The sequence below is a fragment of the Oryctolagus cuniculus genome, chromosome 1 (assembly GCF_051225735.1).
Source record: "Oryctolagus cuniculus isolate XC-2025 breed Fujian yellow rabbit chromosome 1, ASM5122573v1, whole genome shotgun sequence".
Classification (NCBI taxonomy): Eukaryota; Metazoa; Chordata; class Mammalia; order Lagomorpha; family Leporidae; genus Oryctolagus; species Oryctolagus cuniculus.
Genome location: NC_142867.1, coordinates 1,640,545 through 1,656,261, shown reverse-complemented (window position 1 = coordinate 1,656,261; position 15,717 = coordinate 1,640,545). Strand labels below are relative to the sequence as shown.

The window sequence follows — 15,717 nt, the reverse complement described above, 5'->3', positions numbered from 1 at the left end:
CCTTCACGTGGGCTCCTCCCACTGGCACCTGTGGACCTTCAGCATTCATTCCCCATCAGGACCCCCGCCCAGGGCCAGCTTCCTCCCCAGGCTCCTCTCCTGGGGGAGCCCGGGGATGCGACACCTCCCCTGCTGTTTGCACTCAGGCCGAGGACGCACAGACACCTGGTCACTTCTGTTTGTGACCTGGCGCAGGCCGGTGTGACAGCGTGAGCACGGGGAGGAGCACCAGGATGGAAGGCCCAGCCCCACGGGAGCCCACGGGGGCCCAGGAAGTGGACAGCCGCTGGGGGAGCCATGGCCAGGCCTCGAGGAAAGCCAGGCTTGGGGGATCCCACGCTGTTGAGTCCTGCGCGGGGGTCGGCCAAGACCCCGTGGACGGGTTCCCGCTGGCTTTCTGTGCTCGGGCTTCGTCCATCTCACATTCGTGGGAGCTGCGTTTGATCAGCGGGCGGGGGGGTAACCGTGCATAGGCTGTGTCCACGTCCCTGTGTCCACGTCATCTCTGGCCCACCCCCCACGTGTCTGTCTGCCAACCAGCCCTGCCACCTTAGCCCAGCTCAGCAGATGGACAGGCAGTGGGGGAGGGGAGACACCTGCCCCTTTCCTGCCCCAGAGTTGTCCTCTCCACCCCCTCCCCGTGCCTTTGGGCAGCTGCCTTCATTCCAAGGTCAAGGGTGACTGGGGGACCTGCAGAAGGCCCTGTGGCTTCTTGCGGTCAGAGCCCCCACCCCTGGTGCCGCCCCCCACCGAGCTACTTGGCTGTGTCCCGCGGGAGCAGGGAGGACCCACAGAGCACCATCCCTGATCCCTGAGCCCCGGCAAGAGGAAGGTTCTGGGGCGGGCGTTTGCACGCTTTGGGGCTCTCACATCCCAGGTCAGACGGCCACCTGGGGCAGCGCAGGGAGCCGAGGGCCAGCATGCCGGACCTCCCTCCCTTCCGCACGGGGCACGGACAGAAGTCGAGGCCGGAGCAGGGAGCCGGACGGGGGTTTTATTGAAAGGTCACAGGACGAGTACAGAGCAGGGTTGCAGCTCGGAGGAGGCGGGGACGGGGTGGGGGACAGTGACGCCCAAGCTGGTAGCCTTCCCGTCCTGGGAGCTCCCACATAAGCCCTTCTTGCTGGGTGTCAGGTCTGGGGGCCCCAGGAGCCTGGGTGGGGACCCCGCGGGGCAGGGCAGGCAGCCGCCGGCAGCCAGGGTGCACAGCACGGCGGAGGAGGGGGAGCCCAGGGCCCCCGCACAGGCAGAGGTCAGGAGGCGGCGCAGTGGCTGGGACGAAGCTCGCTGCTCCCCGGGCGGGTCGGCGTCCGGAGGCCTAGGTGCCGGCTCGCAGCCCCTGGGGCACCCAGGGCGGAAGCCCCTCTCTGCCGGCCCTCATGTGAGCCTGCACTTCCGGGGTCCCGCCGAGAAACGCGTCTCAGCGCCGGCTGCGGCTCAGTAGTCGGTGAGCGGGTACCGCAGGAAGATGAAGACCAGGATAATGCAGGACGCGGCCAGGGCCGAGCTGGTGATGTTGAAGAGCCGCGCGGTCTTGGCGTCCTCCACGGCTCCGTTCAGGTCATTCAGAAGTTTCTTGTCCCGGACCTGCAGCGGGGAGGAGGGGACGAGACCCTCGGTCAGGAGGGCGGCGGGCACGGGGCCAGCGGCCGACGCCCGGGGCCCACGGCTGCCGACGTCTGTGGGGACGGGAGGCGGCCGTGTGAAACGGTGCAGCCCCAGGCAGAGCCTCCCACGGACCCGGAACCATCTCCCGGGAACTCAGGACGGCTGAGGCATGAATGCTGGGACAGCTGCACATCGCCATCGCAGGTGCACGGGTGCCGGTCCTCGGACACAGGGGCTCAGCGTGGCCGCTGAGCTCCCAGCGGCGCCCCTGACCCGCAGAGCTCGCAGCCAAGGGCTTGGGGGCACAGGGCCCTCGTGTCTGGACCTCTGGCTGAGAGCTCACAGAGGAGGATTCGGGAGTGCACGCAGAGAGCAGATGAGAGCACACGCGACACACGGCTGGCATCTGGGGCGGCCGGGGGAGCGGCCACGGGAGCTCTTGGCTTCCGTCTTGGTTTTGCAACTTTCGGTGGCTCTGAGAAGATCTACGTGGGGAAGCCGGCCTCAAGGGCGTAACACGACCGAAGCCAGCGTGGCCCGAGCCTGCCCGATTGCACCCTTGTCTCCTGACTTCACTGGACGCTGGGAAGACACGGGCCAGGCAGCCGTCTCCTGGCCTCTGGGAAGAGACGCGGAGGAGCAGGGAGGGCTGGGGGCCAGTATCCACGCAGCAGGGAGGGAGACAGCGGACAGGACGGCACCGAGCCCCGCGGCCGCTCTAGCCCAGAGCGAGATCCAGGACGCCCACTGCCCGGAGCTCTGTCTCCAAAGTCCACAGAAGGACAGGTGTGGGCACGGCATGGTCTGAAACCGGGAGAGCAGAGAGCGGGAGCAGCAGGGCAGATGAAAGGGGAGGCGAGAGCAGCTCGAGGGAGGAGGCAAACGGACGGCGCCCAGGGGAGGGGGGCGCGCAGTGGGCAGCCCGAGGGGACGGGGCGGTGACAGGGCAGCGGGCAGGCTGCCTGGGGAGGACGGACGGTGGACACGGGACGGCAGACAGAGAAGCAAGGGCAGGGCGAGTGGACGGGCTAGGGTGGGGCAGGGTGGGTGGCATGGGTGGGCAGAGTGGGTGTTGTGACTCGCAGTGTGGGGCAGAGCGTGGTGGGCCCTGTGCGTGCAGGAGGTGTGGTGGTGGAGGAATTCAGAGGGAAGGAAAGGCACCGGCGAGGGGCAGCTCAGTGGCAGGAAGAGGGGCCTGTGGATGGGACTGGGCGCAGAGGGCGGGGGCACGGGGGGAGGAGCCTGGAGCCTGGGGGCAGGCGGCGGCAGGAGAGCCTGTGCCCCCTGAGCTCGGGGGCCAGGATGCCGGCTCCGCCGAATTCCGGCTTGGTCCCTTACTTCGCTTTTCACCCTAACGCAGAACTTCATTTCTAACGGACCTGGTTCCGGCCCACGGCCTCCCGCAGGCTCACGCTGTAGCCCGCTGACCCTCTGCGCAGACCCGAGCACGCCGGCCTCACAGTCAGCTGCAGTGCCCAGCAGTGCCCGCGCGTGGCTCCGGCCTCTGTGGGGTCCTCAGCTCAAGCTGGCGCACGGAGGCCCCGGGATTGCGGCTGCGCGGCGGCCAGGCGGGCGCCCCGCGGCCCCCACGAACGCTGCAGGCCTGTCCCGTTCCGTGGCTTCTGCTCCACAGGAGGTGGAGAGGACCTCACCCGTCGGTGGACACAACTCGGGGAACAGGGCACTGGCCGCGGGGCGCCCACACGAGGGAGCCTTCCGGAGTGGCCGCTGGGCAGGGAGCAGCCAGCCTCACCCTGGGGACAACGCGCACTCCGCTCTCGGGGGCTACGGTGGTGCCGAGACCATGGGCTCTCCCCGCTCCCACACTCCTGACCTTGCTGAAGGCCGCTCATGCGCGTGGATTTCAGTTCTCTGCACCCAAACACCTAAATGTCATTTTCTACCGACTGATTGAGTAAGACACGGCAGTGGGAGGTGGGTGTAGAGTGGGAGGTGGCTGTAGCACTGGGCGCTGGGTGGAGTGGGTGCTGGGTGCAGCAGCGGGAGGTGAGTGGATGAGTGGGTGCTGGGTGTGGGAGTGGGAGATGGTGTAGAGTGGGAGGTGAGTGGAGGAGTGGGCACTGGGTGTAGCAGTGGGAGGTGAGTGGAGGAGTGGGTGCTGGGTGTAGGAGTGGGAGGTGGGTGTAGGAGTGGGAGGTGGGTGTAGGAGTGGGCACTGGGAGTAGGAGTGGGAGGTGGGTGTAGGAGTGGGCGCTGGGTGTAGGAGTGGGAGGTGGGTGTAGGAGTGGGAGGTGGGTGTAGGAGTGGGAGGTGGGTGTAGGAGTGGGAGGTGGGTGTAGGAGTGGGCGCTGGGTGTAGGAGTGGGAGGTGGGTGTAGGAGTGGGCGCTGGGTGTAGGAGTGGGCGCTGGGTGTAGGAGTGGGAGGTGGGGTGGGTGTAGGAGTGGGAGGTGGGTGTAGGAGTGGGCGCTGGGTGTAGGAGTGGGAGGTGGGTGTAGGAGTGGGAGGTGGGGTGGGTGTAGGAGTGGGAGGTGGGTGTAGGAGTGGGTGGTGGGAGTAGGAGTGGGAGGTGGGTGTAGGAGTGGGCACTGGGTGTAGGAATGGGAGGTGGGTGTAGGAGTGGGCGCTGGGTGTAGGAGTGGGCGCTGGGAGTAGGAGTGGGAGGTGGGTGTAGGAGTGGGAGGTGGGTGTAGGAGTGGGAGGTGGGTGTAGGAGTGGGAGGTGGGTGTAGGAGTGGGAGGTGGGTGTAGGAGTGGGAGGTGGGAGTAGGAGTGGGAGGTGGGAGTAGGAGTGGGCGCTGGCTGTAGGAGTGGGAGGTGGGGTGGGTGTAGGAGTGGGCGCTGGCTGTAGGAGTGGGCGCTGGGAGTAGGAGTGGGAGGTGGGTGTAGGAGTGGGCACTGGGTGTAGGAGTGGGAGGTGGGTGTAGGAGTGGGAGGTGGGTGTAGGAGTGGGCGCTGGGAGTAGGAGTGGGAGGTGGGTGTAGGAGTGGGAGGTGGGAGTAGGAGTGGGCACTGGGTGTAGGAGTGGGAGGTGGGTGTAGGAGTGGGAGGTGGGTGTAGGAGTGGGCGCTGGGAGTAGGAGTGGGAGGTGGGTGTAGGAGTGGGCGCTGGGAGTAGGAGTGGGCACTGGGTGTAGGAGTGGGAGGTGGGTGTAGGAGTGGGCGCTGGGAGTAGGAGTGGGCACTGGGTGTAGGAGTGGGAGGTGGGTGTAGGAGTGGGAGGTGGGTGTAGGAGTGGGCGCTGGGTGTAGGAGTGGGAGGTGGGTGTAGGAGTGGGAGGTGGGGTGGGTGTAGGAGTGGGAGGTGGGTGTAGGAGTGGGTGGTGGGAGTAGGAGTGGGAGGTGGGTGTAGGAGTGGGCACTGGGTGTAGGAATGGGAGGTGGGTGTAGGAGTGGGCGCTGGGTGTAGGAGTGGGCGCTGGGAGTAGGAGTGGGAGGTGGGTGTAGGAGTGGGAGGTGGGAGTAGGAGTGGGAGGTGGGAGTAGGAGTGGGCGCTGGCTGTAGGAGTGGGAGGTGGGGTGGGTGTAGGAGTGGGCGCTGGCTGTAGGAGTGGGCGCTGGGAGTAGGAGTGGGAGGTGGGTGTAGGAGTGGGAGGTGGGTGTAGGAGTGGGCGCTGGGAGTAGGAGTGGGCACTGGGTGTAGGAGTGGGAGGTGGGTGTAGGAGTGGGAGGTGGGTGTAGGAGTGGGCGCTGGGAGTAGGAGTGGGAGGTGGGTGTAGGAGTGGGCGCTGGGAGTAGGAGTGGGCACTGGGTGTAGGAGTGGGAGGTGGGTGTAGGAGTGGGAGGTGGGTGTAGGAGTGGGCGCTGGGAGTAGGAGTGGGAGGTGGGTGTAGGAGTGGGCGCTGGGAGTAGGAGTGGGCACTGGGTGTAGGAGTGGGAGGTGGGTGTAGGAGTGGGAGGTGGGTGTAGGAGTGGGCGCTGGGAGTAGGAGTGGGAGGTGGGTGTAGGAGTGGGCGCTGGGAGTAGGAGTGGGCACTGGGAGTAGGAGTGGGAGGTGGGTGTAGGAGTGGGCGCTGGGAGTAGGAGTGGGCACTGGGTGTAGGAGTGGGAGGTGGGAGTAGGAGTGGGCACTGGGTGTAGGAGTGGGAGGTGGGTGTAGGAGTGGGCGCTGGGAGTAGGAGTGGGCACTGGGAGTAGGAGTGGGAGGTGGGTGTAGGAGTGGGCGCTGGGAGTAGGAGTGGGAGGTGAGTGTAGGAGTGGGCACTGGGTGTAGGAGTGGGAGGTGGGTGTAGGAGTGGGAGGTGGGAGTAGGAGTGGGCGCTGGGAGTAGGAGTGGGAGGTGGGTGTAGGAGTGGGAGGTGGGTGTAGGAGTGGGCGCTGGGTGTAGCAGTGGGATGGCAGGGCACGGCAGGTGTGTGGGCATGTAGGGGACGGGGCGGATGGACAGGTGAATAGATTTATAATGGTAGGTGGATGGATGGATGGGTGGGTGGATGAACTGGTGGTCAGGTAGGTGGATGGGTGGATTGGTGGATGGATGGGTGAGTGTGTATGGGAGACTGTGTGGGTGGGTGGGTGGATGGGTGTGGGTGGGTGGGTGGATGGATGGGTGTGTGTGTGGATGGATGGGTGAGTGTGTGTGTGGGTGGCTGGATGGGTGTGTGGGGGGGGGTGGATGGGTGTGTGTGTGGGTGGCTGGATGGGTGTGTGTGTGAGTGGGTAGATGGCTGAGTGTGTGGCTGGGTGGGTGAGTGTGTGGGTGGATGGGAGTGGATGGGTGAGTGTGTGTGTGTGTGGGTGGATGGGTGTGTGTGGGGGGGTGGGGGGTGTCTGAGTGGGTCGGAGGCAGGGCTACTGCTCAGTGCAGTGTAGACCAGTGGGTGGCACATGGACAGACAGGTTCACAGGCTCCTCCCTCACTGTGCACCTGTGCCTGCTCTTTGCAGTTGTTGTTCTAGGTCGTGGCCCTGTCACACGGAACAGAGCAGGGTCCATGCCCACACGGAGCTTCCACTCTAGGGAGAGGTCTGCAGGAGGCTGAACACGGTCACAGAGGCTGCGGGGGCACCGAGGGGCACTTCCAGCACAGTGGCCGGGGCGGGGGGGCTCCGGAGTGCAGGGGCCTGAGTCAGCCAACGTGGGACAGCCCCAGGCACTGCGGCCTGCAGGGACAGCGTGGCGGGCAGGGCACGGGGAAGGCAGGCGGGGCCAGAAGGTCCTCAGAGTGAGTTAGAGCCGGCGACACAGCCTGGCTGCACAGAGTCCCGCCTGGCGACTCTGGCCATCCTGCAAAGCACACATCGAGGTGGGGCAGGGGCTGGCTGCACGCTGAGACGCTGCGCTGCACACCAGGTGGGGAGTGCCTGGCTGGAGCTGGGGCAGCCGCTGGGCTCCTGGATACGCGCAGGTTGACAGGAGAGCTGATGGCAAAGTGGAGACCCGGCACACGTGAGCGAGCGTCCTCACTGTCCCACCCACCGCTCCATGTGAGCTTCTGATGGCGCAGTTATTGCGCACGTAGTAAATGGATGGGTGGTGGAGGGGCGCCGGGGCGAGTGAGTGAATGAACGGACAGGTGATGGTCAAGGTCGCAGTGAGGGACAGCGATGCTGACACAGCACAAGGGAGGGTGCGGGGAGGAGAGAGAGGGAGGACAGGTGTGATGGCTGGAGCCATTGATGGAAGGAGGTGGGTGAGGAGGAGGTGAGAACGAGACCAAACAATTCCCCCCACCGTGGTGCGTGACAAACTGCAGCAGAAATGGCGGGCAGATGAGGGGCTGGGGGGCCAGGTGCGGGTGGAGGGGGAGACAGCGGGCTGGAGGAAGGCAAGGGGGGCGGTGCCTGGGCAGATGCGTGGATGCCCGGATGGATTCGCACACAGGGTAGTTGGTAAGTCAAAGCAAAGTGGCAGGAGGGACTGCGGACACGCGTGGGGCAGGAACGCGGCTGGGAGGTGAGAGGTTCGTCTGGACGCGTGAGAAAGCCGGGAAGACCGAGGCCGGTTCATCCACGAGCCGGTGGGTGACTACACTGATGACGGCAGTGTCGGGACAGGCAGGAGTGGGGAAGGGAGGAAGAGGAGAACGAGGGAGGGAGGGTTCGGGGACACAGAGCTGGGAGAAGGTGGATGCTTAGTCAGCCGCGGGGCAGGTGGCCGAGTCAGCCGCGGGGCAGGTGGAGGAGCAGAGGGGACAGCACAGGATGGATGCATGAACTGACAACAGGAGGGAGGAAGCCGGGGGGGGAGGGGGAGGGGAGTGGGGGGGAGGAAGAGGAGGGGGAGGAAGAGGGAGAGAAGTGGGGGGAGGAGGGGAGGGGGAAGAAGAGGAGGAGGAGGAAGAGGAGGGAGGTGGAGGAGGAGGAGGAGAGGGAGGAAGAGGGAGAGGAGAGGGAGAAAGAGGGAGAGGGAGAAGAGTGGGGTGAGGGGGAGGGGAGAGGGAGGGGAGGAGAGGGAGGGGAAGGGGAGGGGGAGGGGAAGGAGGAGGGGGAGGAGGAGAGGGAGGAAGAGGGAGAGAAGTGGGGGGAGGAGGGGAGGGGGAAGAAGAGGAAAGGTAAGAGGAGAAAGAGGAGGAGGAGGAGGAAGAGGAGGGAGGTGGGGGAGGAGGAGGAGAGGGAGGAAGAGGAAGGGTAGGAGGAGGGAGAGGAGGAGAAGGGGGAGGAAGAGGAAGGGTAGGAGGAGGGAGAGGAGAAGGGGGAGGAGGAGTGGGAGGGGAGGAGGGGGAGGGGGAAGAGGAGGGGTTGGGGAGGGGAGGAAGGGGAGGGAAAGTGACTGAGAGGGAGGCACGGTGCTCCCACTGTCACGTGCATCACTTCTCTTGGCCACACGCCGAGGGAGGGGCACACCCATTCCTACAAGGAGGAAGACAGCACAGACCTAGCTACCCAAGGTCTCCCAGGCAGCGAGCGCCAGGGACAGGACTCGAACTCTCGCTCTGCGCCCAGCCACCGTGAATCCTGGATCACGGTCACACAGGACACAGAGGAGCAGAGAGAGAAGATGGAAAACTGGGTGATGAGTGACTCATTGGCGTGGAAATAACTGGGAGAAGGGGAGAGGGAGACGTCACGAAAGATCATCACAGGACCGGCGCTGTGGCGTAGCCGGTACAGCTGCTGCCTGCAGTGCCAGCATCCCATATGGGCGCTGGTTTGAGACCTGGCTGCTCCACTCCCTATCCAGCTCTCTGCTGTGGCCTGGGAAGGCAGTGGAAGATGGCCCAGGTCCTTGGGCCCCTGCACCCTCATGGGAGACCCAGAAGAAGCTCCTGGCTCCTGGCTTTGGATCGGCACAGCTCCAGCCGTTGCGGCCAACTGGGGAGTGAACCAGCGATGGAAGACCTCTCCCTCCCCCCCCCTCTCTCTCTGTGTAACTCTGACTTTCAAATAAATCAATAAATCTTTAAACAAAACCATCGGAGAGTGCAGAGATGGGTTTGTGGATGCATACGCTGGAAACGGGTAAACGGTTTGGTATTTTCATGGACGGCGAGGATGAGTTAAGCAGCAAAGGGGATCGGGAGGGAGGTTGGTGGGAAAGGGAAGGAAACAGGTGGGGAGACAGCTGGATGCACGGACGGCTTCACGACGGAAGTGCATGTGAGTGTGCACAGGTAGGCAAAGGATGAGCGGACCCACAGACCCGGTGAGCAGATGGACAGAGGGAGGGAGGGAGGAAGGATGGGTGGAGAGAAGCCTGGGTGGGTATGTGGATGGGTGAGAGAGTGGATGGGAGAGTGGGTGTGTGATGGGTGGGTGCACAGGGGGGTGGTGTGTGATGGGTGGGTGCACAGAAGGGTGGTGTGGGATGGGTGGGTGCACAGAAGGGTGGGTGTGATGGGTGGGTGCACAGAAGGGTGGATGTGATGGGTGGGTGCACAGACGGGTGGGTGTGATGGGTGGGTGCACGGGGGGTGGTGGGGGATGGGTGGGTGCACAGGGGGGTGGTGGGGGATGGGTGGGTGCACAGATGGGTGGTGGGGGATGGGTGGGTGCACAGGGGGGTGGGTGTGATGGGTGGGTGCACAGACGGGTGGTGGGGGATGGGTGGGTGCACAGGGGGGTGGGTGTGATGGGGGGTGCACAGACGGGTGGGTGTGATGGGTGGGTGCACAGACGGGTGGGTGTGATGGGTGGGTGCACAGAAGGGTGGTATGGGATGGGTGGGTGCACAGAAGGGTGGGTGTGATGGGTGGGTGCACAGAAGGGTGGTGTGGGATGGTGGGTGCACAGAAGGGTGGGTGTGATGGGTGGGTGCACAGAAGGGTGGATGTGATGGGTGGGTGCACAGACAGGTGGGTGTGATGGGTGGGTGCACAGGCGGGTGGTGGGGGATGGGTGGGTGCACAGGGGGGTGGGTGTGATGGGTGAGTGCACAGGGGGGTGGTGGGGGATGGGTGGGTGCACAGGGGGGTGGATTAGATGGGTGGGTGCACAGGGGGGTGGATTAGATGGGTGGGTGCACAGGGGGGTGGTGGGGATGGGTGGGTGCACAGGGGGGTGGATTAAATGGGTGGGTGCACAGGGGGGTGGTGGGGGATGGGTGGGTGCACAGGGGGGTGGTGGGGGATGGGTGGGTGCACAGAAGGGTGGGTGGGATGGGTGGGTGCACAGGGGGGTGGTGGGGATGGGTGGGTGCACAGACGGGTGGTGGGGATGGGTGGGTGCACAGACGGGTGGTGGGGGATGGGTGGGTGCACAGACGGGTGGGTGGGATGGGGGGTGCACAGACGGGTGGGTGTGATGGGTGGGTGCACAGGGGGGTGGGTGGGATGGGTGGGTGCACAGGGGGGTGGTGGGGATGGGTGGGTGCACAGGGGGGTGGATTAGATGGGTGGGTGCACAGGGGGGTGGATTAGATGGGTGGGTGCACAGGGGGGTGGTGGGGGATGGGTGGGTGCACAGACGGGTGGTGGGGGATGGGTGGGTGCACAGACGGGTGGGTGGGATGGGTGGGTGCACAGACGGGTGGGTGTGATGGGTGGGTGCACAGGGGGGTGGGTGTGATGGGTGGGTGCACAGGCGGGTGGTGGGGATGGGGGGGTGCACAGGCGGGTGGTGGGGATGGCAGAGGCTGATTTTCAGAAAGGGAAGCTTCCTCTCTCCTAACCCGTTCGTCCTCACCTCATCCTGCGCCTCTCCCAGCCCCAGGGCCTGGATCAGGCAGCCAAATGTCCTGGCTGCACCTGCCCCCATTCCCCGCTCTCTCCCGGGGCCCCCACACGGGGACCTACCCCTCAGCCTCTACCCTCTGCTGGTCCCCTTCCTCCTCGCCGGCTGCAGCTTATCCGATCCTCCTCTTCCGGTCACGGCACGGCCTCAGCCTTCCCGTGCAAGACGGTCTTCTCCAGCCCCCAGACGGGACGCGGCCCTGCGGATCCCCGCGACTGCCCGACGCCTGCTGCTCCCTCCTGAGCGGCTGCCTCGCCCGGGGCCGCCGCGAGGCGCTGCGTTCCTGAGTCCCTGTGAGGCCTGGAGGTTCCTGCTCGCGTCCACCATTCGGCCACCAACGTTCCTGGACCCTGTGCGGGTCAGGCCCACCCGGGGCACTGCTGTCACCGGAACAGAGCCTGGCCTCTGAACTCAGGCAGAGCCGGCACCCCAGAGTCACCTGGGACTAAGAGGGTGGAACCCAGACACGGAGCCCACAAGGTGGCCTAGGCACTGGGGCGCACGCTCAGCGGTGTCTCATGAGAGGGCCGGTTGTGGAAGCCCGAGTCGGGCCCAGCCGCTCCCTCCCTCTCTCCCTCCCTCCTTCCCTCCCTCCCTCCCTCCCTCCCCCTCTCCCTCCCTCCCTCTCTCCCTCTCTCTCTCTCCTACTTGGCTCACATGTGATCCTCCCTCTGCCCGCCCCCCACTGCCATCCACTACCCTCATCCGAGGCCCAGCAAACGGGCACACGAACCCCCCAAATGTCTCCCGGTAAAGTGAGCTGCCCAGGGGTTTCCTGACTGTAGGTGCTGGCGAGGCCGGGGCGGGCAGACGGGTCCGGGGGACTCAATGTCCCCGCAAACCCAGGTGTGCCCATGGCTCTCGGCGCACCTGCCGACTGGCTGGCGAGGCCGGCCCGGGACTCGAGGAGCACGGGACACCAAGAGGAGGAGGCTGGCTGTTAGCCAGCCCGCGCCAGCGTGCCAGCGGCCATCAGGAGGGCGCTGTGGGGGCCGCATGAATGGAGAATCAGCTTTCTGTGTCCGTTCCCCAGAGGCTGAGCAAAATGGGGCTGCAGTCTGGGTGTCCCACACCCAGCCTGCGCCAGCCCGCGCAGGCGGAAGGCAGACAGACGGGGTGATGAGCAGATGGACAGACGGCGGCAGGCATGGGCACAGCCCTGGCCTCACCCCCACGCCCTTGCGTGTGCCGGCTCGCATGCGCTTTGGTTCGGATCTTGTTTTGGGAACAGGCGAGGGGGCTGGGGCTCCGTGAGGCCGAACCCCAGAGCTGGGATTTGGCTGAGAGCTCCCGGCCCCGAGTCCATCCAGTGCCCTTGGAAGTGCCCACAACAGGCAGCTGCACCAACCGACGGGTGGACTCCGGCCGAGCCGGCGGCTCTGCGGCCCCGGATGGCAGCAGCTCCCCGGCACACCCCTCTCCTGGGGCCCCGCTGCCCCCAGGGAGGACCCGGGAGGAGCCACCCTGGGGCGGAGCACAGCCAGGGCAGGACCCCTTCTCACAACTCCTCCCCCCAGTGCGGGCCTGGTGCCATCTAGAAGCACCTGGCCTACCTACAGCCCGTACCAGATGGGCCTGCCAGGCCGGCCACAGCCGGAGCCAGTGGGGAGGAGGGACGGCTTCCGGCCAGGAGCTGGGGCAGCCAGACCCATGCCCGCGGGCCAGAGCAGGGCGTGGCCAGAGGGCAGCAGCAGGGGCGGAGCTCTGGCAGCCGTGGCCCCGGCTGGCCTGTGCCCCACATTGCTCTGAGGGCCCTGCACCCCAGACCCTGGCTGCCCAGCCTGTGCTGCCTCCTCTGCACACACACACACACGCACACACACGCACACACACCCTCACACATCTGCAAATGCACACGTGCAAAGGTGCACACTCACACCTGCACACACACCCACACACGCACAGCTACACCCACTGACAACGCGGCGTGCACACACACAGGCAGCCACGCACACACTCACACAGGACATTCTCACAGCGAGGGGGGCAGGAGGGCCAGGTGGCCGGGCCAGGGCTGGCACGCCGAGTCTGGTCAGAGGCGGGGCGAGTCTGTGACCTTCCTCCCGGAGTGGCCTCAGCCCTGAGCCCTCTCTCCTTGCAGCCCCCCTGCCGCCCCCCCTTCTCTGGGCAGCTGCCATGGCGGCATGCATCTGGCCTTGGCCGTCCCAGGCTGGGCGCAGGGGAACTGATGATCCGGCTAAACGTGAGCCAAGTCCCTGCTTCCGGAGTGGCGGGGAGGACACGGTGTCCCCCCGGCGCCCCCTCCGCCTCGGGCCGGGTCCCACTGCACAGGAGCTGCCAAGCCTCCCTCGGGGAGCTCTGCTCTGCCCTCAAGGGGAACGGGCTCTCCTCTCTGGGAGCTGCGCCCACTCGGGGTGTGCAGTGAGGGGAGGCTCGAGACTCGTGTCCCCTGCCCCCCCCCCGAGCTCCCACTGGGTGCCAGGGAGGGCGTGCCTCGGCACCTGTGTCATTCCTCCACCAGGGCTGGGATGAGGTCCCCAGGGGACCTGGCGTCACCCTTCCTCCCTTCCTCACCCCTCCTCAGCTCCACCCCCCTGCGCCCGGGGTGGCTGCTGTCCAGGCCAGAGCTCTGAGCTCGGCTAAGCCGGCTGTGCAGGGAACCGAGCCCTGGCGGCCCCAGCCCACCGGAGACACTCAGAGTACCCCTGTCTCTCTGGATCCCCCAGCAGGTGTCCCTCGGCCCCTGCCTGCCCTGCCCGTGGGGTCCCCAGGGAGGGTGGCACAGCCAGCGCTCCCTCCAGCCCGCCCGCGCCCCCCCGCGCCCCTACCCAGGGCTCACTTTGAGGGAGTATGCCAGGGCGATGAAGCCAAGGCAGCAGAAGTTGAGGTAGACGAAGTTGAAGATGGACCACAGGTAGTAGTCGTTGACCTCGGTGGTGTCCGGATACACCTCGATGACCGTCGTGGGGTTGGTCATGGTCTTCTTCTCGGCCAAGTGCTTGCAGGCCTGGGGGGCGGCGGCCGCACGCACGCTGTCCGTCTTGCTGCTCTTGGATTCCATGGGGAACAGGGTGGGCGCCATGGGGGGTGAGGCCGAGGGCTCGGGGCCAGGGGCCGCGGGCGCCTGCAGAGCCGGGGGCTTGGACACGCAGGCGAAGCAGCCCTTGGGGGAACCCGCCGGGGGCCTCGGGATCCAAAAGGCCCCGTCCAGGGGGCCTCGGCCTTCCTGGGTGCCGTCCGTGGTGCTGTCCGGGGCTCCCAGCGGGGCTGGGCACTGGCCGGGGCCCTGGGCCTGCAGGGAGGGCGAGAGTGAGGACAGGCAGGGCCCTGCCTGCCCAGTAGCAGCCACGCTGGAGGCCTGCAGCATCCCCAGGCCGGCAGCCCCATAAACAACCCCAGCTGAGCAGGCGGTCCCCGGTTGGGAGAGCGGGCAGCCAGCCGGCCACCTGCCTCTCCCCCTCCCTCCCAGCCACCGGCGGCCACTGCCCATGCCAAGGCCCTCCGCAGCAGCCTTGGCTGGCACATGGACACTTTTCATCACTTTGCCATCTGCGCACAAACACTCGGCCACCGACAGACACAGCAGCACCCTCCCCTGGCCCGGCGCACCCAGTGCTACCCCGCCTGCCACACTGTTGCCGGAAACGCAGCCCTTGCGCCCTGGGCGCGCACAGTGTGTGCAGACCCCAGCAACCGGCAGCGGGGCGAGTTCGCTGAGGCACCTGCCGCGCGCAGACCCCGGCCCTCGGCCAAGGCCACGCAGCTGGACACACACGGCGACACTGGCTGGGACGCCATCGCCATACGGTGCGGGGACCACAGACTCGGCGCGCATCGCACCACGCCAGTCCCCGCGGAAAGCGGTGCGGGACCCCAGGAGCGCAGCGCCGCACGGCCCCGCCCCCCCTCCCCGCCTCTCCGTCCTCCCGCTCCCCCGCCCCGGCGCCACACCGGAGGACCCTCTGCGAGAGGAGGACACTTCTCCAACGAGGCACCAGGCGCCCGCGCCCTGCGCCACCCGGCCCGGCCTGGGTCTGCGGCAGCCGCGGGACGGGCGCGTCCTCACCTGCTGGCGACTCCACGGCGGCCGCCCCGCGCGCCGCGCTCCGTCCGCCGCCGCCGCTCCGCGTCCCTCGGCCCAACCTTGGGGGTGGGGAGCGCGCGGGGCTCGGCGGCGCCGCTGCCTCCCCCGCTCCCGCGTCGCTCCGCAGCGCCCGGCCGGCCACAGCCAGCGCCTGACTCACGGCGGCGGCCGCGGCGGCGCAGCCTTCCCCGCCTCCCGCGCCGCAGGGTGGGGGCCCGGCCGGCCGGCCGGAAGCGCCGCCCGGGGGAGGGGGAATTGCGGCCGGCGCCCCTGCTCCCAGCCCTCTCGCCGAGCCCCCAGCCCGGCTCCTTCTGAGCGCCCCATCGGCCTCCCCAGGAGAGAGCCCCTACCCTGCTTCTTTAACTCTCCGTTCTGCGCCCACCCTCTTGGGACCCCTGCCCCTCGGCTCTTGCTCCTTATGCTAAGCTTCATCCCCGACCCTGGCCCCAATCCTTTCAACTCCCCACGAAGACCCAGTCCAGGTGGGAGCCTGCCGGGACACCGAGCTGTGCCCTCAGGCCCAGCCCGGCCCATCTGTGCCCGGTGCACCTGCACACTGTCCCTAACCAAGCCCCGTGATGCTCTGGCCCCTTCCAGCCCCCAGCCTCTGCACTCGGTCTCTCCCCAGCCCACTCCCACTTCCCGAGAATCTGACCCCCACCGAGCCGGCCCACTCTGGCTGACACAGGCCAGTCCTCGAGGGGGCAGCCTCTCCCAGGTCAGCTGGCCGGTACTGGCACAGGTGCCCCAGCCAGCTCCCCTCTGCTCACGGACCAGCTGTCCTGCTCCAGCCCTGGCCCCTGGCCTAGAGCACCTGCCCAGTGCAGCTCTGGCCCCTCAGCCCCGGCCCCCAGGCGTGCTCGGCCTCCAGATGCCCCCCCCTCCCCCCCGCCTGCTCCCTGCCCCTTTCAGACCCACCTACCTCTGGCATTTCCATCCCTCCCTCACTGCCGTCCTTCACGGATCTGCCAGCCCCCACCAAGCCCTGAACCGCCCACA

The 15,717-nt window shown here is 67.1% G+C and overlaps 1 protein-coding gene and 1 long non-coding RNA gene across 3 annotated transcripts; one reads left to right on the top strand and one right to left on the bottom strand.

The window, feature by feature from the left end:
- Positions 1 to 974: 974 nt before the first annotated feature.
- Positions 975 to 14,862, bottom strand: IFITM10 (interferon induced transmembrane protein 10). Its single transcript, XM_070059820.2, has 3 exons — positions 14,701 to 14,862; positions 13,474 to 13,926; positions 975 to 1,587 (listed from the first exon to the last, which is right to left on the bottom strand). The coding sequence occupies exons 2-3, from the start codon at positions 13,714 to 13,716 to the stop codon at positions 1,438 to 1,440; spliced, it is 393 nt and encodes a 130-aa protein (XP_069915921.1). The 5' UTR covers positions 13,717 to 13,926; positions 14,701 to 14,862; the 3' UTR covers positions 975 to 1,437.
- On the top strand, positions 1,806 to 8,914 carry LOC138845911 (uncharacterized). Of its 2 annotated transcripts, none has more exons than XR_011383231.2 (3): positions 1,806 to 2,394; positions 2,969 to 3,523; positions 8,686 to 8,914. It is a non-coding gene; the product is annotated as an uncharacterized LOC138845911 (long non-coding RNA). The 2 variants fall into 2 exon arrangements; XR_016218779.1 differs by having other exon boundaries at positions 1,983 to 2,394; positions 2,969 to 3,543.
- Positions 14,863 to 15,717: the final 855 nt, after the last annotated feature.

Bases quoted from the DNA above. Each gene is read 5' to 3' on its own strand.
- IFITM10 (XM_070059820.2), bottom strand. From the start codon at position 13,716: ATGGCGCCCACCCTGTTCCCCATGGAATCCAAGAGCAGCAAGACGGAC. The intron at 1,588-13,473 runs GTGAGCCCTGGG...TCCCCGCTGCAG, and splicing joins CCCTGGCATACTCCCTCAAA to GTCCGGGACAAGAAACTTCT.